General features: G+C 28.3%; 1 protein-coding gene across 4 annotated transcripts in view; it reads left to right on the top strand.

Moving 5' to 3' along the window:
* Positions 1 to 26,945, top strand: part of LOC129960671 (Kv channel-interacting protein 4-like) — a 336,370-nt gene that overhangs the window by 245,280 nt on the left and 64,145 nt on the right. Inside the window, exon 1 of one of the 4 annotated variants that reach the window (XM_056074229.1) lies at positions 15,066 to 15,141. The exons of the other annotated variants lie outside the window; for them this stretch is intronic. Coding sequence (XP_055930204.1) covers positions 15,108 to 15,141 — 34 coding nt within the window. The 5' untranslated portion in view covers positions 15,066 to 15,107. Of the gene's footprint in view, positions 1 to 15,065; positions 15,142 to 26,945 lie in introns of those variants that run through there. 4 annotated transcript variants of the gene reach the window in all.

The following is a 26,945-nucleotide window of genomic DNA, read 5'->3' as shown; positions in this document are numbered from 1 at the left end:
ATTCTTTAATTATTTCAGATTATTTTGATGAAAAGGAAGTAATTAATAGAATAACATTTCTAGTTTGTTGTGTTTTCTTATTTTTGTTCTAAATGAAAAGTTGTTTAATCCCATAAGTTAATGAATTATCCCCAAAAAACAACTTTTGAAAATGATATCTGTTCATTCTACCTAAAAAGAAAAGATTTAATTATTTTGCGCACACAAAAACTCCGTTTTCTAAAGGTTTCGAATTCCTTCAAAATTACGAAACCAATGTAAAGTGCAAATGAAATGACGGAAAGTTATTAATATTTATTAACTTAATCAGACGGATTTAATGTTGAAACAAGTTTCTTTGAAAGAACTGCTAATTGGCATTGGAGAATCTTATGCTTAATGTTTCCTCAATTATTGTAAGATATTATTATCTGCTTCGTTTCATTAAAAAAACTTATATTATTGAGTGGAAAGTTTTCCATTTTATATTTAATGGAAAAAGAGAACAACAATTTATTCGAAGAAAACGAATAGGCAGTGTTAACGAGTTCATAAAGGAATTTGGTTCCAATTTTTAACAACTCGTACGTCTAATATTTAAAAAAATGTATCTAGATATGAAATAAAGCAGCAATTTTAAAGCATTGCCTATTAAACCCATCATATTTCAAGAAATATTTCTTGCCCAAAGTAGATTTTTTCAAAGGATTTCCTAAGATGAAATTTGAATAAGCATTTTTCTAGAACAAAATGTAATATTTTAGCTGACTAATAAACAGTTAGATGGAAAAAAGTAACTGAATAAAGGGCTTAAAATGAATATTTCATGGGGAATATCGATTCTAATTCCAATATTAGATAGATCATATGCTATTTCCCTAAAAAGTAAAATAAATCTTTCATCTGCTGTGAAAATTGGTCTCAGATAGTTGTAATTAATTTGATTGATAGCATTTTATTTATTGCTTTTCGTTTTTGTAAAGATACTTTATGACTTACAAATAATTGTTTTTTTAAATAATGTTAGTCCCATTTAAATGGGGATTTTATTAATGAATTTTGATCATTTTTAATTATAAACAACTAAAGGTAAATAGAAAATGAAATTACGACTTAACCCTTTATTTACCGAATTATTCTACCCTCAATTTTTCAAATTTATTTTTGAACCATTGGTTAGATTTTGGCACAGAATAAACACAGGAAGAAGAAAAAAATTTAATTTATTAAAATAATTTAATTAATTAAATTAATAATAAAATATTTTTTAATTTCATTTTTAGTTGGCATCTATTGCTTTCTATTAGAAATCGTTCTTCGTGTTCTTTCAAATGCATGTTGTCATGTTGAAATTGTCATGAAAAAATTATGTTGTGAAGATATGAGCCGAATTTAAACGGTACTTTAAAGTACCGTCGGTAAATAAAGATTTATAGTTTAACTGCGTGGTTATAGTTTAGGCGAGCTTCTTTGGCAAGTCAAAAATTCATGATTGAACTTATGTGCGATTTAATCATGAAAACATGATTTTTAAACATAGGAAGAACGTGATTTTTCTATGTTTGATTATGTTTAGAATACGTAGAATGTGTCAATGATGATGCGTTTTATAAACAAACTTTAACGTTGCTTTCACGAAATCACTGAGATTTTTTTTAAATCTTGAAATGTACTAACGTGCATAAATCATGCGGTGAATATGTTCTTTTTCTTTCAAATTGAAGGGAGGTTTTTTTTTTACTTTTATAATATGATTAAATTTTTTATGATTAAATTCTTACCAGGTTATGATACGCATTAAAAAAATTAAATTTTCTAACAAAATATTTTTGTAAACTTCAAAATAAGTTCTGCATACACTAAGGTTTTTAACCAAGTGAAAAAAATAATGTTAATTTTCAAACTCATTATACGTTTTTAATATATACGTATTTTAGAAGATATAGATACTCAAAAAAACTAACTTTCCAATATTTTATAGCATTACTCGCATATTTATATTAGAGAAATCAATCTGAATAATGGTTATGTGTTTTGAACTTTTGTACTTTGATTAGTAAAGTAATTCAATCAATCATCTGCACACTTGAACTATCAAAATTATTTTATACTGATACTTCATAGCTATTCTTTTGAATTTTAATATCAAACAAGAAAAATGCTAGTGTAGTATATGATTCATCGACAAAGAAATCTGAAAAATTGTCCTACAATCTATTAAGACAAACAAAAAAATATTATCAAAAATGCTTTGTCATATTCTCGGAATAAAATGCTGGAACATAATAATTAGGATGGGAAACTAATGTGTGTTTTTTTAATTATTTCTAGGTTTAAAGCTCAAAAGTAAAACTTTATAAAAACTTAAACATATTTCTAAAGTAATACCTATAAAGATTTATGTTAAAAAATGTGTTGAGTGTTTTATTTATGTTTCAATCCGATACTCCATGCTTTATTTGATTTCAGTTTCACCATTAAATATTCATCATCTTTCTTCATATTTATTTCACTTGAAATTAATGGATTACCCACACTTTTCTTTTGATCCAATATTATTTTATTTACTTTTTATCTCCGTTTTTTTATCACTTATTTATAAATCTCCTCAACCGCCTCAACGCAAAATCGGAAAAAATGATATAAAAACAAAAGCAACTGATGTTTCTTTTTCCAGCTTCGCATGTTTTCAATTCATAGTTGCGTAATGTCTTTCTGGAATGACTTTTCAATACTTTTTTTTAATGTATTTGACATTTTTCAGGCTACTTTTTTTAAAGTTATCTCTTAAGATTGAGAGCAAAACTCGACTGATCGTAAACTTTAAGTAAACGAATAGAAGAAGGGTTTTGTTTTTGTTGTTGTTGGAATGGTGTAATTTATTTTTCTTGTTTAGCAGAAAGCAAGTGTGTGTTTTCAAGTTAGCTGGGGTTTTTTATTTTGCTGTTGTTGGAATTTGCCCATTCTAGGTGCGTGTTTACTCATGAGTAAATTTTGAGAATTCTGTCCAACACTGATGATTTTATCTTTATGATTAATTTTCCCTTTTTATGACTATGCTGCTATAGGGAACATACTTCATAATTTTAAACCATGTTTTCCTTTTATCTATTTTACACCTCTGACTCTTTTTTTTTTAATCAGGATCTGACAGCAGACGACAGGAAAGAAAACAACTGATTGAGCTTAAAATTTGTTGTTATAGGGAACTATGAAAATGGAGCAAAACAGATTATAAAGTTATAGAAGAAGGATAAGGGAAAGAAGACAAAATTTTTCTCCCTTCCTATGCAAAAAGTATAAGGACACGAGTTCCTTTTCTTAAATTGTAGATGAATCAATAGCAAAAATGTTGGATTTGCTTAAGTCACAATATTTTTGTGGCGTATTTAAATTATGCAACTTCTGAGCTTGAATTTATTGACAAATAGTTAATTCTAAAATTATTCTGCTTTAATCATTTCTTTCTTCTATGTGTTTTTAAAAGAAACAGCAACTCACTGATAAAATATTAACTATACATTAAAGAGCCAAAACGGCATATTCATAATTTTAATACTTAATCTGTAAATATACATGGTAAGTATTTCAAGAGAAATTTCTCCGCCGCTTACTGAATAATTGATTTCGATGAGAGGTCAGAAGCCTAATTTTGCAGTATTAGTAACTACTCGCCATCGCGACTCTACAAATTCATCCCCGTAATGCGGTGCTCATTTCCAATATATTGGTCAAATAAATATTTCACAGAAACTATTCTAAATTGATGCTACAATTACGGTTGAAATGCAGGCATGCTGAAAACTTAACTTCTAAAATCGGTTGCAAATAATGTTAATCAACTTATTGCAATTACCAGCAAATTTGTCCTAAGCGCAAGTATAATTAGAGGTAATTTGTCCCTTTGAATTTTAAATACCTTCTGGTAATATGTGTTTAAATATCATAATATAATAATCACTAGAGAATTTTACTAAATTGAAAATGACACCTTTTTTTAATTTACAATATCCCGAGGATTTTTTTAAAATCTTACCTTTTTTTAAGTGAAAAAAAAATTTAAATAAGAATAAAAATAAGTAATTCATTTCATTAAATTCCGCTCTTGTTGGCAATGAAATGCATATTATCAGACTTAACAATGACTCCAATATATTAGTAATTCCAGTCGTGTTTGGAAATGTGTATCATTGAAATCACATTTATGTAGAATAGTTGTCTTTCGAAGCCTGCAATTTATTTTCTCTCGCAGTTCTAATCTAAACATTCCATTCATTTGAATTCCATTCCGTAGATCTGCATTTCGCATTTTCTATCTTGAAATAGCAATTATTTGAGTCATTTGGATATAAATTCCGTCTTTTATTTAAATCTTTTCTTGTAGCTAAATGTTTTACTCTCATGAGAGTTTTTCATTCATAAATTTCAGATTAATTTTAAAAAGATAACATTTTAAATGCGGAAGCAAATGCAAATTTTCCTTTAATCTCCTTAAGTTTTATTTTTATTCGATGGATTTGCGTTGTGATATATTTTTGGCTTCTAACCATTTCTGTTTTATTAATAGAAGAGAAAGTTACCGTGATAAGTGAAGAAGGATTTTAATAAAAAGTGCGTTTCGAAAATAATATACCATTCTCTGAAATGTTAAGAACACAGCTCATCAAGTGGAGGATATTTAACTAAATTATAATAAAAGCCATGAATTCTATTTACTTAAATATTTAAATTTATATTTCTGCCTTTTATAAATAATATATGCAAAGGTTAGTAATTTTTCATGAGCTGTATAAAATTACTGTTAATTTAATTAATTAAATTTCAGAATATCAAAGATATTTATAAAAATTTAGTTTCGATTTGCATTAGGAAAAAAAACTTAGTATTAGATCATTAAACTTATGCTTCTAAATAATTTTTTGCCTTATTTCTTGCTCAGGTTCCTTTCATGATTTCTAAATATTATCAGAGTAAACCCTTTCTCTCGTTTTACAATCTTTTAATTTACTTAACTTATATTCATCTTTGAAAAGAGGAATATTATAATTGATTTATACCTCACTCCCTGGTGAGCTGAAATTTTGTACAGGGAAGTGTTCCTGGTGACAATAAAATGTTTAAAATTTCCAGAACTTGTCTATTCATTTTCAGAGTTATTCTATTCCTTTTAATAAAATTTTATGTCTTATTTAGTATTCTGTTAAGAATTAAATATTTATTTCTCGATATAATAAATATAGCAAAGAATAATGAAATACAAGGGGGTTCCAATACCGCTGGACAACCTGTCCGAGAGAGAATTCCCTTTCTGAGAAAATAAAAGTTCACCAAAGTAGAACACATTTATAAGTCTTAGTTTTCGGAGAAAATGCAAAAAAGAAGGTATGATGTCGTATCCGGTACAAGAAAATGAGTGTTAATCCAAATATAAATAGCGATACTCATATATGGCATGATATTTGTATAAATAGTCACCCGAAGAGACGACCGCACATTTCGAGTCAATGCTAATTGTAAACAATCTAACATTGTAATGTCGACAAAGTGAAGGTAGCTTGAAGATGAGTAATTAGATCACTTTCAAAAGTAGGTGAAATTGAATGTACCAATTCCTTTAGGTCCCTATAAGAAATAAAGAGGATTTAGATCTAACGATCGTGGTGGTGACACAATTCCACGTCCAGTTCTCTAAGGAATGACGTACAGTAGAGTTGTAATGCTGGAACTATAGGCGCGACGTACTGCCCATAAAGGTATGTTATTAGAAATTATTTAGTACATGTCAATGAAATACCGAATGTGTATGCCCTTTGAGCCTCTGAAATTGCAGATAGGGCCCAGGAGTGCAAGCATTAAAGATGACTGCTTATACATTTGCAAGTCAATGGATCTAATGTCCTAGTGGACAAATTGAATAAGGAGTGGAAGCTGGTCACAAATTGCTGTTGTGACTGTTAAAGACTCGCCACATGAAAAGCAAGCTTCAATCATCCACGTGGTATGTGAAAAGACGGCATTGTTGATAGAATATAATATATAATTTAATCAGATTCTATTTCAGTATGCAACTCTTACAAAATATTGAAAATAATAAGTTCCCGTGAAATCTTTTTCTGAACTACAATACACTGAAAAGTTTTTTTTTTTTTCCTCGTATATTTTAACTTTTTCTATTTTTGTCTCTGCGATTAAATATTTAGATTCTAAAACTTCTGAGCTTTAAATTAATTGAGTGGCAAAAACATTTTATTTGTTTTCCAAAATGAAATCAGTTTAGTAATAGTCAAAGGTAATTATTTGAATTTAGAATTTCTGATAAGATAGCATTTTTTTTCCTTCATTATTTTCATCTTGCAGGAAAAAAAAAAAACTGTAAAACTGATAAAACGATGGATGCAACAAAGACTCTAAATAGAAATGTACTCCTAATAGAAATGTATAACTTATTCAGAAAACAATTCAGATAGAACTTACCTGTCGGTTAGTTGACGATGAAAACTGTCTTCTGTTTACTCAAAATGCAGATCTAATCGTTTGCTATTAACCATCGCAAGGATATTCCAACTCTAGAAATTCAATTCCGTCTAATGACGCTGATCTTTTGATATATTTCTCTAATAAATCTTTCAAATGAACCGTTCTAAATTAATGATCAACATTCGACCATTTAGCTTAAAATTCAGAAATGTTTAAAAATTAACCATTTTATTATTTAACCGACAATTTGTGAAATAAACAACTACTTAATATAATCTTAAGAAAATTTCTACTAATAAAACAAACAATTGAAAGTTTTGGGTCCCTTCGAATTGAAATGCATTTAAGCGATAAGTATTTACAAGTCATTTAAAAATGAATAGAGAATTCTACTGAAAACGTTACAACTTTCAGCTTATTTCAAAAACTTTTAATGAAATTCATTTATATTATCCAACTATTTTAGTATTACTACAATAAAAAAAGTTAAATATAAATTCCTTCAATTTATTGAACTTTCTCTCTTATTTGTAATGAAATCAATATATTCAAGCTTATAAATTACTTACCAATATTAAAAATTTCATTGATGCTTAAAAAATAATGTAGCACAATCAATGAAAAACTATTCATATTGATAATATTTTTTTGTTAGCATAGTTTATTTTTCTTTCATTTCTATCCGAAACATTCAGCATTAATATTAGGATCTTCATCTCATAAAACTCAGAAATACTATTGGCCGCTATTTTGAAACGTTTTACTTTCAATGTAAATTCCATAATTTATTTAAAACTTCCCACTTAATAAAATGTTTTATCCTCCTTTGAGGTTTTTATTCGTAGAATTCGTTTAAAAATAAAGTAATATGAATACATATGTAAATGTAAATTTCTATTTAATTCCTTTTCGTACTAGCACTTTTATTGAAATGTATAAATTCATGAGATACTTTATGATTGTAACCTTTTATATTTAATGAATAGTTGATATATCTGTTGTGACGTATTGTTAAAAAAGATACATAGCATGCAGCAAAATATTTTGAAAAAATGTCAAATAATACAACAAAAAAATAGAATTAAATATAAAAATATGCTAAAAAATATAAGGGTTTTCGGATACCACTAAAGAAACTGTGCAAAATGAGAATTTGTGCTCTTTTTGTTAACATTAAAATTACTAATTTTATGATTATTCAGAGAACCATATCTCTACGACGCATAGCTTTCGCGAAAAATGTGTGACGTCACATTCGGTGTCAGAAAAAAAAAAAAAAAAAAGTTATCGAACATCGCAAAACTGCGAAACAGAAAAGCAACAAATCTTTTTAAAAAAATAAAGATAAATAATTTTAAATAGAAAATGGATCTTAAATGCTTATAAAAGAAGAGCAATTTAAAGAGATAGAAAATAAGCGAGTATTAGTTAAGCAAAGGAATAGGGCCATAGAATATCCTGATTAAAACCATAGAATATCCTGATCACTGGATTGGAAGTGGGAGTCAGTTGAATGACCGTCATGATTGACTTCTTACAGGTATGACTCCTGTAGATTTTTTTCAATAGAAACATCTTAAGTAATTGGTTCATCAAACCCCAATTCCTTCAGAAAATAACTTAGTTCTTCGTTTGCTACTATTTTTGTCACTTCGTTGTTGAGTCGTATGCTGTCGACAAATGCATGTCGCAGACGCGCATGCCTCGAAATGAGCGATGGTCATTTATAGCAACTATATATGTAAATATCATGTGATAAGTTAATACCAATATTCCTGCTTGTATTAAAATTGAATTTTTTTTTTTCTTGTACCAAATGTAACATATTTTTAGTCACCGGATTTTTCCGGAATATTAAAAATGTTAATAAAAATGTAATTTCATCTTACACATGGAAGAAATTATAAAATCAGATTTCCAGATTTTCTATTTTAAATGATTTTTTGCTGTATTTCGTACTCAGATTCATCCTACGTTAGGAATTCCCTGGAGGAATCGCAAAGAATAGCGGAAGCAATTCTCTAGAAATGAGGATATTTATGCAAAACCGTTAACTATGCATTTGCAACTGAAAATACCATCACTCCATCTATCGATAAACACATTAACTAACTTAATTTGATACAACACTGCCACAGCTAAGGTGTACTTTTCATTTGAGAACACTTTATATTTAATATTTTTATTTTTTGTTACAGCTGCATAAACAAACCATCGCTCGGTTGAAAAATGCTAATGATTTACTATCATGGGTACAAACAACATAAATGAAAAAAATACCTGTAACACTCTTTACTTCCTTTATTTAAATAAAATTCATTAAAATGTATTGAATTGAAAGATAACTTATAAAAAACGCTATATTTAAGGAGTAAGTAATTGAGAGTTAAAATAAAAAAGACAAAATCAACAAAACTTCCAAAATAGGAAGAAGAAAATAAACTTTTTTCTTCACAAAAAGAATTTGTGAATAAAATTTTTACTTTAAATGGAAATTCGGTGGCTAAAATTAGTATTGAAATAATCCTATTTAAGTCTATAAATGCTCCGAAATTTTTATACTAAATTGAGTTAAATATGTAGATAACTTTTTATTCCTTTTCATGCTGCATGAATATTCATTTCCCAATTAGCATTTAGTTATCTATTGGATAAAGTCGAAAATCCCACTGCTCAAGATTATCACATTTCCTTGTTTGCTTAATGGAAAATTCATTGATTCCTATCGACATTTCTAAATGGAGTTTTCAAACATTTCTGAAATGAAAGACTGCCAGATGAATCTCTTTCTATCTCCTAGGGATATCTTTTAATCAATTATTTTCTTTCTCAGGTTTTTTTTTCGCAATTCTATCTTTATATTTACTTCCAGCACGTTAGCTTCCCACTGTTGTCATAAAAAATAAACAACTCTTTCCAATAAAAAAAAGATAAAAGTTATGAAAACAGAGTGGTGTTCTAACTTGAAGCTCTTCTAGAAAAGGACAGAAAGTATCGAAGAATAAATTCAAAATATGAGTTACAAAGGAATGGATCATGGATTTTTCTTAGGGAAGTATAAAAATGTTATTTGAAATTAAAAAAAACTCTGCAGTATTGAACCTTTGTAAAGAAACGTAAACAATCAATTGAAAGCAATGAAAAATATCTTTTTTTTTCCTCGATTGAAGATAATTGTTTCGGGATAGGGTATTCTGTTGTTAAAGTGGTTAAATAGCATTTTTTGCCCTTCATCCAATAATTGATACAGTATTTTTCAAAAATAACACTAAGAAATTTAATACAAATTAGACGCAATGACGCAAATGGGATTTTAGATTTCAAATTCACAATTGAAAATGAGCCTTTGTGTATTCAGTTTATCATTCAAAACTAAACAAACTGTAATACATTGCACAACAGACTATGTATAATACAAAAATTGCTTTCGGTGACGTAAATCAATTTTTCTAGAAGATTTTATGAAAGTAATAAAATTACCAAAATGTGTAAAGTGGAATTGGTTCCCTATAACATATCTTTTCCAACTACTTCAGAAAATTTTTATTACATTGGCTTTAAATTTCTCTGCTTAACAGATGGTCTTTTAATGGACTAAGAGACTTATCACAATTAACTAACTTTGTAACGCATTTATCATTTTCCTACTTCTGAAATTGAGCAATGCTCACAAAATTGTGTGGAACAAAGAGACGTTTTTTGTAATCCTCAAGAGACTGGTTTGATACAATTATATTAATATCACGTTTGATAGCAACAATAGAACTATTTGGGACTGATCTCGTTCTTTTGAACCCTGATCGGGCGATAAGGACGCAACTGAGCCGGAATTCCCACTTCAAATTTCTGTCCAAAAACCAACGAGAGATTGTTTTAACCACGACGTTAGACTTTACGAGTATCAGTCCCATACACGATGGATCTTTAGTGGAATCGGTTTCAAGCTCGAAACCCTCCGGCCCCTTAGAACCCGGGGCCTTACTATTAAGCCATAGAAGCCCATTGCTTAAGAGAAGACGGTTAACGAAATTCAAAAATTGTCTCGATTCAATCCTTAGTTGAACTTCTGATTTAAAAGAATATTCAAAGATATCTTCAAGCGATAATTTGCATTCTTTAGATAAGGATTAGCTACCCAACTTCTTATAGGATATAAAAAATTATATCCATTTATTTCTTTAAATCTTATCTATAATCGCAAGCTGGATTACAAAATTTAAAAAATCTATATGCCCTCATGGATAAGAGATTCCACTACTATACAGAAAATAATAAGCTTACTCAGTTTAAGATTAAAATTCAAAGGCTCACGGATGGTTAGAAATAGTCTTATATTTATCTTTTAGCAAAAATTGCCGAGAGAAAATAAATGACGGATGCACCACTTTAAACTGTCAGTTTCAATCACACTTGTTTACAGAAAATGTGTTTTCCGATTTTGGAAATCATATTAAAGTTCCTTCTGAAATGAAAACCAATTCTCGAGAAGCATTAAAATATCAAATATGATGTATGAAATAATATTTGAATCTCAATATTTTAATGTTTTTGGCGGCTGTAAATTTTGGAAATCATAAGAAAATAGCAGTTTGTATAGAAAGTAAGTCTAAGAGTTTGTGTTTCAGATATCCATAAATACCCACCATCTGATTCACTGAATATGAATGCGAATTTTATTTAATCCATCAAAGCTAGTTCATATATTTTTTTAACATGAATTAGATACATAGCCACTATACCAACATTATAAGCCGATGCAAATGTAATTTTAAAAAATAATAAATATAATAAAATATCTGTGGTTTGCAATGCATCGTTTGAATTCTAATGCTATAAAAAGAAATCAATTTGATATTGCTTCGCTAACAGTGATATTAGTTAGATTTTGTATTTTATAACTACTTTTTTAATAAACGCAATAAAATTGTATACTGTTGATATAATTTAATAACTAAATATGTATAATTGTAAAAATATATCGGTTAAGTTTTAACTTCACGTACCATATCTGTTAAACTACTTTCTCGCGCAAGATAGGCATAGACATATCGTACATTCCGTTAAATTACGATTGTCTCGTTTTGTTTAGCTTGTCGTTGTTAATCTCTTGGCGATTTAATGCCTTCTTTCACTTCACCATTCTACGGTAAATCGTTTCAAAAGCTTAGTGATCCAACTTTCTAAATATTTAAAAGTAGTTATGAAAATTTTGAGAATATTTGAGGTTTGAACTTCTGGCTTTGAGCAAGTTATAATTTTATAGTTAAAAAATATTAAAATTACATGGCATAGCTAAGAAATTTATTAATTTTAAAAGCGAGAGAGAATCGCAAACTTTTCTTGATTTAAACTTATATTAGTGAAGCTTCATAAAAAAAATGACACCATGCCGGTCTTGGTTTATTTTATTTATATTAACGTCCTATTTAAAAGCAAAACTAGAGCTATTTTGCGATGGATCTCACAATTTTGAACCACGGTCAGATAACGAGGACGACACCTGGCACTCCCCTCTCCAAACTTCCACACCACATCAGCAAGAGAAAGTTTGGCCCTAACGGATTAACCGTGCACCATACCCACTTACACGATGGTTCTTCAGTGAAATCGGGTCTCGAACTTGAAACCCTCCAGGTTTGAAGCCATGGCTTTACCACCAGGCCACCGCAATCCAAGTCGGTCTTGCCTTCTTCATTGGAGGAATGCGAGTTCACGAGATGATCTTTGAAAGATTTCTCTTAAAATACACCTTTGAATACACTTTCTCTTAACACCTTAAATACGTAGGGCCACTGCGCTGATTTTTGACGTCCCTAATAGTTGTATTTTTTGCCCTGTGATTAGTTTGTCGTGACAGATGTCGATGCAATGCCTGGATACAGCCAATACCTGAAAACGGTAAGCCTATCAGATGCCAGGAAAATCCAACTATTTGTGATGTCGAAAATCAGCGCTGCTGTCTTCTATATTTAGAATGTGTTGGATGATGTGGTCTTGTGTGGCCTCCATTACCCGAAATAGTCTCCGTTGTATAGCGAGAAGATTTATTGACCATTTAACGCTGAATCGACTTGCAATGACAGTCTGAACAGAATAAAATTACGAAAACTTTTGTTTAAAATGCCTGACACAGATTATAATGTAAGAAACGGATATAATTGTAAACCATGAAATGCCTATTATATTAAGCTCCAAATTACATATCTTCTACAATAATAAAAAAAAGGCTTTTGAAAATTTAAAAACAAATCAAAGTTAGTGCAGGGAAAAAGTTACTATTTTCTTAAAATATATCTTTTCAAACACATTTTCATTCTGATTAAGAATTCTAAACTGGCAATTAAGCTAAGTAAAGGAATGGATATGCAAATATTTAAGAAAGCTGCAGAAAAAAGTCTGCCCCCGCATCCTTTATCTTAAAGTTGGGAATTTCATTCAGAAGCAATTATTTATTGTCGAACAGAAAAAAAATCTCTAAGCGGATTTCATACCTTTTGTAGCACACTGTTTTAAATGCACTGGATTAATAACGGATGCCGTAAACAAACTCTTTATTTTAATTAAAAACCTTTCAGGCTTAATTTAAAATAAAATGATTAAAAATATGCATAAAATATACTTAATTCTATGAAGGCGTGTTTATTAAGACCAATTTACGAACCTTTATTGAACGAAGTATTAGAATGAAAACATTTTCTGATAGTGAAAACACGGGTAAGCATTTATTTTTTTTAATCAGATCAAAAATCGTCGGGCGAAATATTTCTAAATCTTTTGTCCTTAAACAAAAAAACTTTCTATTTTATTTCATTATTTTTCATTGCTTGATGTTGATTCAGAAGAATGTCCGGAATGAGACGCTTGAACAACTTTTTCAAGAGAATAATTTATTTTTAAAAGTTGTTTTTCTTTCCTTTTCTGGATATAGTTTTCGAAAGATGTTTTAATATATCCTTCAGAATTTCTTTTATTTTGGCACTCGAAGATATCTTTCCAAAAAGTTTTTTTCGTCTGAAGGAAAATATTTCGAGCCTATCGAAGGCTTTTGCATGATTTAATAAATCTGTTTACCTTTAATGCATAAACTCTGTTTTTATGAGCATAAGTTATTTATTGATCGAAGCTTTATATTATTATGCTATTATATTATATCCAGGTATTTCTTGTCATGTTTCTTAGAAAAATTAGTTTAGATTCCTTAACTCTATTTCAAATATTCCATCATTTTGTTGTTGCTAGAATCACAAAAATTCTAAATATTTTAAATAATTCTTTACTTAGTTGATTCACGGCATATTTTTATGATAATTTAATTTTCCCTAGGTGTTATTCTGAGTTCCTGATATCATTAATTAAACTATGAAATGATTGAACTCTTTCAACAAAGGCAAATGAAAGAACAAATGAAAAAATTAAATTTTTTAAACATTATGGAATTATGGAATAAATGAAAAATTATTTCATTACTTTTTAACATTATGTAAGTGACTGAAAATAATTATGTCATTTCTCGTCACAACCCCTTCGTGTTATGATACATTTAATCCAACAATTCACAGGATTGTATATTAGATAAGAAAAGAAGGTTTGAGTTTGGTGTTTGCTCCGCGAGATGTATCTTTCAGAGGAGAGAGATACTGGTTGCAGGGAGCATGTCCAGGGACTTCAGATAGCATATGGTTGCAAAGCTATGTCCAACGATGTTGGGATTTACCTTATTATGCAACAAAAGGCAATAATGTTTGCTATGGATTGCGTGTTTATGTACCCTGTATTGTGTAGAGTTCCGAATAATCTTATTTCCTCCAAAAACTTCTGATCAGAAGAAATGGATGATTGCTCGCTGCTCCTACTTGGAGCACGTTGCTTACATTGCGGACAAATTTATCTTAGCAGAATGAAGAGAAATAATGCTATTGTAATCAATTTCACTCACTAGACCACAATCTTGTAAACTCTACATACTCATGCTCAGTAGTTAATCATCTAATTAGAACTATCCTTATGATTAAAGTATGAATAATTATTTATTTACCTATGTAATATTCTTTTACCCATAGCATACTTAAACTAAGAAGAATATAATACAGCAAAATTTCCTTAGTCAAAGTGCTGAACAATCATACGAAAAATATGTAAATAAAAAATATGTATTTGAAAATGAATTGCAAAATAAAGCTAATAATTTGTAACATGCTACTGTTTTACAAGCGAAGCCAGATATTTAAATTCTCCAAGCTTTACAAGAGTAAGGGGGGAAAGCAATATTTTGTAATCAATAATGAATATTTCTGATTTTTTTTTTTTTCATATCTGATACGAATTTGAGACCAAATATAATGGCATCAGATGCAGAAAATCACGAGTAGTGATATTTGTTAAGTGACGATATTTCAAATTTCTAACAAATAATTAAAACAGCTTCTTTCCAATCACAAATATGGATTGAAATTCTAACTTTAAAACTTTTTAATTGAGAGGTTTTATTATACTTCAGTCAGATATTAAAATAAGATTTCCTCTTAAATTCTAAAACATTTCATTTCGGTAAATTATTTCATTAACTAATGAAAATTTGCAACTGATAATCCTTTCTATCCATAGATATAGAATATTTTATCATCGTAAATTGGCGAGCGTTGTGCTTCAAAATGTTGGCTGGTCCATCTGCAGCAGCAGGAAGGGGTAAGGCTGAGTAAATACCCATTTTTGTAGGATAGAAAGCAAAATGAAATCGTACATATTTGTAACCTTTCAAACTTTTATCTTTTGTTAGATAAGAAATCATTACTAACTAACAATAAGATTATCATACATGAACAGAAAAATATTTTATTAAAATTATTATTGAATTTTCTGAATCATTTTTACAAAAAAAAATGCTAAATTATTTATACAATCTGAAGTTAAAACTAAATATTCAATTAAAGATTGCTAGTTTTAAAAACGAAAGATTGGAACAGAATGAGGAAAATTTATTCTAAAAGGAAACATATTTTGTGAGTAATTATTGATGATACAGAGTTTCATTCAATTTATGAAACAATATGTAAATTAATTTTTCTTGAATTTCAATAATTCTATAAAGCGTAAGAGAAAAATTATAGTTATGATTTTAAAATAAATATATCAAGATTTAAAAATAAAGCAATTATTTTTAAATCTTATGACATCTACATACGATATTTAAGAAATATGCAATAAGAAAATATCAAAATAATCTTATCTATATGTACTTCAGAAATAAAAATACCTTCTTACTTTTCACGATGCGAATACAGAGAAAATATTGTTATCTTTTTTTTTATCTATATCATTTATTGAAATTTTTCATATACGTGTGTTGTATGTATCTATGCAAGCTAACACCAGAAATACTGTCCTATAAGAAAATAACCCTCTTGTAAAATATGCATTGAAATGCACAAAATTAAACTGATCTTTAATATTTTATTCCCCGCTTAGATACCTGATATGAAGCATTTATCATAAACTGAAAGCTTAAAAATAAAATGAGGATTAAATATAAGATCCGATTTGATAAGCTGGATTAAAAAGCAATTTTGTCATTTATCAAAAATAAATAGACAAATGCTTTAACTTCTTCTAACGAATTTCTATTATATTAGCAAGATAAATATATTATTTGTATTTCACATTTTATTATTAAACCTAAAAGCTTTCTACTATCATCAATCTGGTCACAGCTATTCATTTAATCCATGCAATTAATCTTTAATATCAGTTAAAGGTCATATATCCCTGGGCCAGTAAATACCAACTAAATCGGTTATTGATTATCCCCAAATATTTTTTCTGATAACAGAGGATTTCTTTTAGAACACTTTGGTTTATGGGTCTTATATTACGAAAGGCTCACTTGTTAAGACTTATTGGTTTATTTATATATTTTGCAGTTTATTTGAAAACCTTATTTCTTCGATCATATGTTATGATCTTAGTGCCCTTATCAGTGTCAGGATTTAATGTTAACGAAAACGTGAAAGTAGATAAAGTATTGAATATGCTAGAGGGTATTTATAACGATGTGCCGAAGAAAAGAACCTGATTTTCTACCCGCGCTATTTTAAAATTTTGGATACATACTATATATCTCTGTAATAATCATGTTTACAAACATATTTGCGATCCGTAGATATTTTGCTTATTTATATCATCTCAACATGAAAGAGCTTACATTTGGCTTAAAATATCCTTTCAATAAAGAAACGTATAAGAAGTGAAAGAAAGTATATATATATGTAACTATCTACAGAAATATCTAGATTGTGATAATATAAGAAAAAGTATAAAAATTATATGTAATTACGGGTAGGATAAGAATCCACAGATTGCAGATAGGTTTATCGATGGATTAAGACACAGAAAGTATAAAAATAAAATAGGATTCAAAATCACTTGGGGTTAAAATTTAGATTTTTCCAATTTTTCACAAATTAACATTCGTACGCAAAATGATTCAGAAGGTGGAGCATATTTTAAAAGCAGCATTGGCTTCATGAAAAAGAGAAAATTTAATTTCCGTTCCTTCTTTATAGCGGAACCTTTCTATATTTATTTGAGAATTATTGTTTTATAATGTTATTCTGAACTTCAACAACCTTCTCTGACCCGTATACATGTAAGATACGAATGGAAATTCAATTACTTAGATAACATCCAAAAAATGCAATCATTATCAAATTCAATAAATATTTCATGAACCAAAACTAATAAAAGATACATTATATTTAGAGGACGCTAATGCTGCTACAACTAAAACGAAAATGAACTTAACGAAATTAGAAATAAATATGAAGTTTAAATGCGAAAATGGAACCAAAAAGGAAGAAATGATGAATTTGGCTTGAAGACTTTTTCAAAGGTCGCCCTCAGGCAAGGATTCAAACCAGGAATTTTTTTTATGAGGGGGTTTGACTTTCGTCCAAAATATTGACCCCTCGTGACCCGAAAATCCCAAGAAATTGAGGTTTTGGAGATAAAAATATAAAATCGAAAACAATAAATAGTGCAATAATAAGCAAAATATTATATTAGAAATTTTAAATTTAAGCAAGACCACAGCAAAATTAAATTTTTAAAAAAAACTTCAAAAGGACCATTTAATTATACAATTAAAACACATCATTAAAATATAAAAGCAAAGAACGTACCAGTTGAAAGTAGAAACTCTAAAAACTTTGTCAAGAAAATAAACCTGGCATTGCATATCCACTATGTTAAACTTTTCCCGCGTCTAAAGTTGCATATGCTTGTAACACTTCCTCAAAGTGCCTCGTCATCATAAGAAATAAATTGAATGATCGCAGCGCCATCTATTGAGTGAAAAACCAAAGTAAATAAACTAGAAAGCGTATCTTTAGTTGTGAACAAATAGAATATGTTAGAAAATAGATAAAACTTCTATATTGCAAAAGTTTTTGGGAAAATCATTAGAAGTTAAATTTTTAATGAGATTGTTTGTTGGTTCAATATAAGAAATTTTGTTATTACAAATTTTTTTAATCCTGTTAAATTGTGAGAAAATCAAAATTTTGAAATAATATTTTTCTTGTTATTGTGTAATTTATTGTCTTTGATTTTATGATACCAATTCATATCTCCAAAACCTCAATTTCTTGGAATTTTCGGGTCACGAGGGGTCAATATTTTGAACGAAAGTCAGACCCCTCACAGAAAAAATCTCTGGTTTGAATTTCTGCCTTAGGGTGTCCCTTGGAAAAAGTCTTTAAGCCGGATTCATCATTTCTTCCTTTTTAGTTCCATTTTTGCATTTAAACTTAATATTTATTTCTAATTTGGTTAATTATCTAGTTATGTGTTACAAAAAAAAATTGTAACCAGACTTGGTGACATTAAAAGATCTTATTAAGTATTTCGCTTTATTAAGAAATTAAATGTATAAACCTACGCTTAGTGTTATTTAGCTTTTAAAGAACCTGCAAGAACTTTTCCCTTAATAAAAGCTTTCTTCCTCATGCAATTGAGATCCCTATTTATTTCTCAGTAAAGAAGAGATTTTCTGCCTTTAAGAGAGAGATATATAAACATAAAGACTATCAATTCTAATCTAAAAACTATTCTAATCTAAAATTCTAATCTAATTGAAAAACAGTAGGTTAGCATTCAAGCATTTAACTTATAGGAAAATAAGACAATAAGACATCTGTTCTTTCTGTGGAAACATCTATCACCTTACTTGATGAAAAGCACATAAAAAAGTAACATTTTCCGCACAGCTGCTTCTTTAAAAAAGTAACTAAAAGCCAGTTTCTAACACAAAATAAAATGGTGAAAAATCAAAAAATGCTTTTCTTCATCATATGATATGCAAAATCTTCTGACGGTAAGTTTATAAAAAGCAATCAACTATAATAAATTTGATATTTAGATAAAATTCAAAATGATGAATTCTCAATGAGAAACAGTATTTTATTTACATAAGTTTTAAGAGTCGGTAATTTTCATTTCCTGCACTTCTTTTAAATCTTCTCAACTTTTTATTTATTTTTTTCATACTTAAACATAAGATTTTTTTCACTGTCGTTTTTATATTTGGTCTATTTAAAATTACAAATTTAACTTATAATAAACCGTATTCATATACATTTATTTAACTTGACTTATTTCATGTTTATAAAAATGGAGTTTTGCACTGAATCCTTTTCTCAATTCCTGGTGTATTAGATTTTCCGTTCATTTCAGAATGAAAAATTAATTCGGTTCACTTTGAAATTGTATTCAGATGTGTATTTCCAATAGCAATGCATTTTTTATGCTTTCATAACTTGATTATGCATCATTTAATCGACTGATTTTAATTACATTTTATTCTATATCATGGCTGCACTTGGTAGTCAAATTTGAGAAAAAGTAATATTTTTTCTCAAATTTGACTACCAAGTGCAGCCATGATATTACAAGATTCCATAATATTTAAAATAATGAATTATAAATTAAGGAATAAGAAGCAAAAAAATATTTTTTTTTAATTTCTAAGACGCTATTATTGGCGAATTAAAAAGTAGAAAATATTTTTTGTCAAAAATTTGAGGGATGAATTAAAAACTTTAAAATGTAAAGTACTGAAAATAATAGAAAAAGGGACATAAAAGCAATGAATATTTAAGAAAAAAATTACTAAACATTCGATAAAAATTAAAAATTAAAATATTATAATTGAAATATTATAATTAAAAAATAAAACTATTATGAATATGATTAAGATTCCAATATTCTCAGAATATTTCCATTAATGTGTTTCGATTTTGCGATTTTGTTTTTCTTACTTATTTGATATTTTTTAAAAATATATTTTTCTACTTTTTAATACACTATAAAAATGGGGGCTTTTCTACTTTTTAATACACTGTAAAAACGGTTTTTTTTCTGCTTTTTAATGCACTATAAAAACGGTATTTTTCTACTTTTTAACACACTACAAAAACGGTATTTTTAAAAACCTTTTTTTTTTTTTTTTTCATTTTTTGAAAATTTAGAAATCATGTTTTCCCGTTAATCTTTTAGCTAACATTATTTTTATAATTTATGTATTAATATACAGATACCATCACACACCCTATTTCTGCGGATCTAAGAATCCAACTATACTTTCTTGGAAGTAGCTGTCATGTAAAAGCATTTACTTCAGAACAGTACTTTCATCACTGTCAAGAAATCAAGGCCACGGGAGATCATAAGGAGGATGTTCAGCCTCCTGCCTCTGTCAGTATGATGACAAATTTCTTGCCGAGAAGAAATCGATAAAAATAACACATTTTCTCTTTTTACAGAGGAAGAAAAACTTTCAAGAAATGTGACGGATTTTCTCGTTCAGTGCAGCATTTTTGTATAAGGAAAATTGTCGGAAACTTCAGCTTATTATTTCACCCATAAACAAGCAAAGAAATTTGCTTAAGATAAGGTGATTTGAGAAATTCGTCAAGGAACATTCTCTTTGCTTTCATATGACAGTAATCCACTTACTACATTACGCATTATTACTCTCGTTTCAAAAGTGATGGGGATAACAACATTTTATTTTTTTAAGTATGTGAAAATGTGATTACGAAACTATTTTACTACCACTTTTTACTGTAAAGATGCTAAAAAATAAATTTTATTTTTTAACTCAAAATCAGCACTATAAATTATCATTCATTAAAAGTTTAAACTACTTTGTTATTACGTTTTGTATTGAAGTACGAAATTTTTTTAATAAAGAAATTTTAGTTAGGCAGTCTGTTGCATCCATAAACTAGTTTTAGTTTTAAAAAAATAAAGGTAACAAATTCTTGAATTTTTTTTCTCTATATGTATTACGCTCACTTACGGGGCTTTACGTAATTTTCACTAAAAAGAATCAAAACCTTTTATCATCATAAAGGTTGAGAATTAAATCATCCAAGAAAATCAAAAGGATTTCACATTAAAAATTTCTTTTAATCGAAAGAATTCATTTTATTTCTACAAAACTGATAAATCACTTTTAGATTAAAGATTTTAAAAAATCTTAAATTTGTATGAAATATACTCAGAATATGTTGGTCTGTTTGCAGGCGTGCAAATGAAACTCAAAATACAGAACTGAAAATTTTCTATACTTTAACAAAAATCATGGATATTCCTAAAAACATGTTTTTATTAATATAACCAAAAGTATAAAATAACATTTTTATCAAAAATATGGAGATCAAAATAAAATCGATAAGCGTGAGGGTTTGATTAAAATACTCTATGTATATTAAAATTTTAATCACAAATATAATACTTTTTTAATATCTAAGAAATTTTTAGGAATTTTCTGTCTTAGGACATTCATTTTGGGTAAGTTAATAGTATATTTTTCACCGCCTCATACTTTTACTGTTTTGTTTTAACTTCTATATATTCAATAAAAAGTTATTTTCTACTTTTTAGTATTTAATATAATTCATTATATTATATATATATATATATATATATTATGAAATTTTATTATAAATGTTTTTTAATAAATTCCTACTTAAACTCTAAAAACTTTAAGATATTGCATTGACATGGTAAACGCATAACTGGGTAGATTACCGAAAGGGTAGATTACCGAAAAATCTACTTTTAAAAAGTCGAGTTAAGTAACAGTGAGTAACTAAAAAATTCTATATATATTGGGTTGGCAACTAAGTAATTGCGGATTTCACTCATAGATGGCTTCAGTTGAATTTTTAGGTTTGCAGACGTAGTACAAATGTAAAACACATTTTGTTATTTGACAGTTGGCAATTCAGCTGTCAATCAGTAAAAAAAGTTTTTTGATCGGTTGCGTAGTTTTCGTTTGGCGTTCGTTGAAAAATGGAAAATCAAAAGGAACATTTTCGTCATATTTTGCTTTTTTATTTCTGCAAAGGGAAAAACGCATCGCAAGCTCATAAAAAGTTATGTGCTGTTTATGGTAACGAAGCCTTAAAAGAACGGCAGTGTCAAAATTGGTTTGCCAAATTTCGTTCTGGTGATTTTTCACTCAAAGATGAAAAACGTTCTGATCGTCCAGTTGAAGTTGATGACGACCTAATCAAAGCAATAATCGATTCGGATCGTCACAGTACAGCACGTGAGATTGCAGAGAAGCTTCATGTATCACATACATGCATTGAAAATCACTTAAAACAACTTGGCTATGTTCAAAAACTCGATACATGGGTTCCTCACGAACTGAAAGAAACGCATTTAACGCAACGCATTAACAGCTGCGATTTGCTAAAGAAACGTAATGAAAATTATCCATTTTTAAAACGACTGATAACTGGCGATGAAAAATGGGTTGTTTAGAACAATATCAAGCGGAAAAGATCGTGGAGCAGGCCATGGGAACCAACTCAAACAACACCAAAAGCTGATATTCATCAAAAGAAGGTTTCGTTATCAGTTTGGTGGGATTACAAAGGAATTGTCTACTTTGAACTCTTACCACCCAACCGAAAGATCAATTCTGATGTCTACATTGAACAACTAACGAAATTAAACAATGCAGTTGAAGAAAAGCGGCCCGAATTGACAAATCGAAAAGATGTTGTATTCCATCATGACAATGCAAGGCCACACACATCTTTGGTCACTCGGCAAAAATTATTGGAGCTTGGTTGGGATGTTTTGCCACATCCACCATATAGTCCTGACCTTGCACCATCTGATTACTTTTTGTTTCGATCTTTACAAAACTCCTTGAATGGTAAAAATTTCAATAATGATGATGATGTCAAATCGTACCTGATTCAGTTTTTTGCTAATAAAAACCAGAAATTTTATGAACGTGGGATTATGACGCAGCCTGAAAGATGGCAAAAGGTCATTGATCAAAATGGGCAATACATTACAGAATAAAGTTATTTAGTTCCATGAAAAAATTGTCTTTGATTTTCTAAAAAAAAATCCGCAGTTACTTAGTTGCCAACCCAATAAATTAAATTCCAGTTTTACTTTATAAATATATTGTTGCTCTGCAAAGGCTACTATTTTGAAATGTGTTCTTTCTCCTTTTTTACTATTCATAAAATAAGCTATGTGTATCAGTTGTTTCCATATTTAAATAAAAATATTCCGTTTAATTATGTGAATTATTCTATAAAATTTAATGGCAAATTCTTTTTTACGTAATTCATAGCACATAAAAAAGTAAGGGACTAATTAAATAGTTCGAGCTAAAATCAAACGTTTTAAATTAAACGATCTTTAAATATGAATTTTTGTATTTATTCTAATAAATGCCGAGGGGAAAGAACACATTTTATCAAATATGCGTTCAAGTGAAACGTAAAAAGTCAACAGATCGCTCAGTCACAATATTGAAGTCATTAAATCAGAATATTTTTAGATAAGATACTTAATTAGTTGAATTCTCTAAGTCAAAATATTTCATGATGTTGTGTCTATAAAATGAATAAATTTTCCTCCTAAAACACGTTTGTAGTTAAAATATGTAAATAACTCTAAACTTATTTTTCTCAAAAACTATATTTGATTAAAAATATAACCAACATAGTTATATATTTTACTTTCGACAAACTACAAATTTCCGACGTTGCAACTTTTATTGTTAAAAGCAAAAATTGTTTTAACAGCCTCGTTAGTACTGCGGAAGAGGAGAACACTTTTGATACGTAAACCTAAAGGGAAAAATATATTTGAAGAGAGTTTACAACTTAGGAAAAATGCGAAGCTTAATGACTAGTTTTACTCAAACGAAGTAGTGAACGGGCCACTTATACGCAATATTTTTCTGGAACGTTTATCTTTGTCATCTCTCTCTGGCGTCGTTAATTTCATTAAAGTAGAACACTTAATGGGAACAGAGATACTTTACATGTGACAGCTAAACTAATGATGCAAATTAGATTACTCGAGACATTTTGGGTCTTCGTGGCAGAAATGAGTCAAAAAGTCAAGTAGTATTAATTCTTGGTAAAATGTGCGCATCTCATAAAATGAACAGCGATAATTTAAAAATTGGATAATTTCGTAATCATTTTTTTTTATTGTTGTTGCTGTTGATGGTTTATTCCCTCATTCCGCTATCATTAAATGTTCAAAATTTATGCTGATTTGAAGTATTTTATAACAAAATAACCATTCTAGAAAAAGAAATCAGAAAAATTATATTACTCGAGACATTTTGGGTGTAAGTAGCAAAAATGAGCGAAAAAGTCAAGTAGTATTAATTCTTGGTATAACGGTCACGTTATTAAATGAATAAGAATATTTTAAAAGTTGGATAATTTTGTAATTTTTTTTTCTTTATTTGTTGCTGTTGTGACTAGTTTGTTTCGTTAATTTGCATACATTTTAAAAGGATCGAAATTCAAGTGTGTCTCTTATTAAGTGCACGAAATGACCAACATAGTGATAAAAATTAAATGCTTTGTTATTCCTTGGCGTGAAAAATTTTTTTTTCTAATTTCAGATATATCTTATTTTTATTTCAAGTATAATAAAAGAAGTATCTGGAGCTAATTAAATATATATTTTTTTTTCTAAACGTAATATGCGAAAATTGAAGATTAGAATAAATTTCTAAGACATTTTCACCCATATAATTAAATAGCTCTGAACAAATAAAAGCCTTCCAATATCATAGAAATTATTTTAAAAATCAGTAAGAAGTTTTGAAGGTCAAACATGCGATTATTTATTCGTCAACGAATACATTGACGATTTCTGAATTAGATTTGGCCTTAAATATAAGAATAATGTATTTTAATTGTATAAGAAGATATTTTTGCATGGAAATAATAATATCCTTTATAAACATGAGTATCTTTTTCAAGCGATCTGTTATATCTCAACGAATTCACAATATATCGTTCCATTTTTACTCACTTTCCCCATCTTTCATGTTTGCAAAGATGGAAATTGGTAATTACGTTAAATCTCGTAATGAGTTTGAGTAAATTTGGATTATAATATTTCATAATAATTATATTAACGAACTGTGAAATATATTAAAAAGTAAAATCTATAAAATAACGGTAATTAAAAATGACAATTTTAAAAAAATATATGCATTTTAGAGTACAATAAAAAAAATTTTAATTAAAAAATCTGGAGGGGATATAAAGCTTTTAAAAACGTAATGTTAACGAAAACGTAACGTAAAACGTTAAAAACGCCCTGAAAATATTACGATAAGAAATATTTTTAAAAACCCAATACTCCTAAACAGTAATTAAAAGTTAAATATTCATATAAAGTATTCCTAACAAGCCACACGTTTGCTTTCATTCTCAGAATTTTTAATATAAAAGAAACTTTTCCAAATTTTAGTAGAAATAACTATAGCCTACTATTAATTAACGTGTTCAGTAATTTATATGTGTTTTTTCTATTTTAATTTTATTAATAATCATTTTTATGCTACATAAAGGTGTCTGACACTTTCAAGTTAGGGAGATTAGAATATGCTATATTCTCAATAAGACATGCAGAGTATGTGATAAATAAGCTCTATTAAGAAAGATTTCAATACTTAGATCAATTTTTAATACCATTTTTCAAACGTACTTGAAATGCAACTTAAATTTGAAAGCCTGTCAAAAACCAAATATTTCTTCAATCCAAGCCAAAATCGTTAACGATAATATTTATTTAATCCAAACTACTGTGCTAGCTTCCAAAATAATTCTCTTTTTTATTTATAATTCCAATTTGGAGAGCAAGAAAAATGTAACCTTTGGCAGAGATGAATAACTATGCATTTATGTTCAAGTTCTTTTCAAAAAAAATTATATTTAATTCGACAAAAATTTATATTTATTGTGAAAAAATGCATTCTACAAGTATAAACTGATAATTTTAGAATACATTTCGGAGTACTTTAGGGATAATTTATGAATAAATTCTCGAATTCACGAGTTTTTGAATGTACATGCATAGCATTTAGATTTTGATCACTAAATCGTTAATACTGAACTATAGAGCAAAATCGAGTTAATTCTCAAATTTCTTACTAACATTGATGTAAATAGCAGCTAGAAAACCAAATACATAATTAATAAAGAAGTAGGCGGTATCATCTAGATATCATACAATTTAAACTGAAACTCGCCCACATTTATTTCATAAATTAGTTCATTCATTAAAGATGAAAGGGAAAAGTCATGTCTTTGAACATTTATCATTCTTGGAACGAAATTCATTAGGAAAGTTTTATACAGATGCAAAAGAAAATTCAAAACCTCAAACATAATCAGTAGAGAATTCATCTCTAACAGATTCTTAGCATAATTTATTATGAACTTCGAAACGTTGCTTGTAAGCTCCTTTTTGAATTATCAAATATGTAAAGATGGTTTCATGAACTGAATCTATGATTCTTTAATATTCATTTTATTTGAATGTAGATTCCGATATTCTTGGCAAACATCGCATATATGGAAATAAGAAGAAATTGAATACCTTCTGTTGAAAATGTTTTGCATGCGAAGTAGTTTTTAATGTACAATTTTGAATCGGTTAATGTATTTTTCGGAAATCAAAATTAAATCTGTAATATTATTTTATTTAACAAAAACGAATAGGAAATTTTTTGAACATAAAATCTTTCTCAGGGTTCCATGACAAAGATTTTAGGGATGAAATATTTAATAGTTGACAGCTCGCCAAAATTCTTCACATTCTCTTCCTTCTAGCAATTCCTCTTCTAGAATAGCTTATGTGCATACCTCAAGTTCAAGCTTTAAATGTCAGCAAAATATACATATAACTGTTTTCATATACTACCTCTCCACCAAAAAATAATAAACTAAATTAAAAAATTGCTTTTGAAACTATTGAAATATCCAGCAGGGAAGTAAATGTGAAATTACTCCAGTAAACTAAACATAAGAATTGTTTTCTTAAATATTGAGAAACCAAAAAAGTAAATACTTTTTGTAAAATGATGTAATAAAACATAGAACTAAACTAAACTCAGTGGCACGACAGCCTTATGTGGGCCA

The sequence above is a fragment of the Argiope bruennichi genome, chromosome X2 (assembly GCF_947563725.1).
Source record: "Argiope bruennichi chromosome X2, qqArgBrue1.1, whole genome shotgun sequence".
NCBI classification, from domain to species: Eukaryota; Metazoa; Arthropoda; class Arachnida; order Araneae; family Araneidae; genus Argiope; species Argiope bruennichi.
The sequence above is the reverse complement of the archived record's forward strand: the minus strand, read 5'-3'. Positions and strand labels throughout refer to the sequence as shown.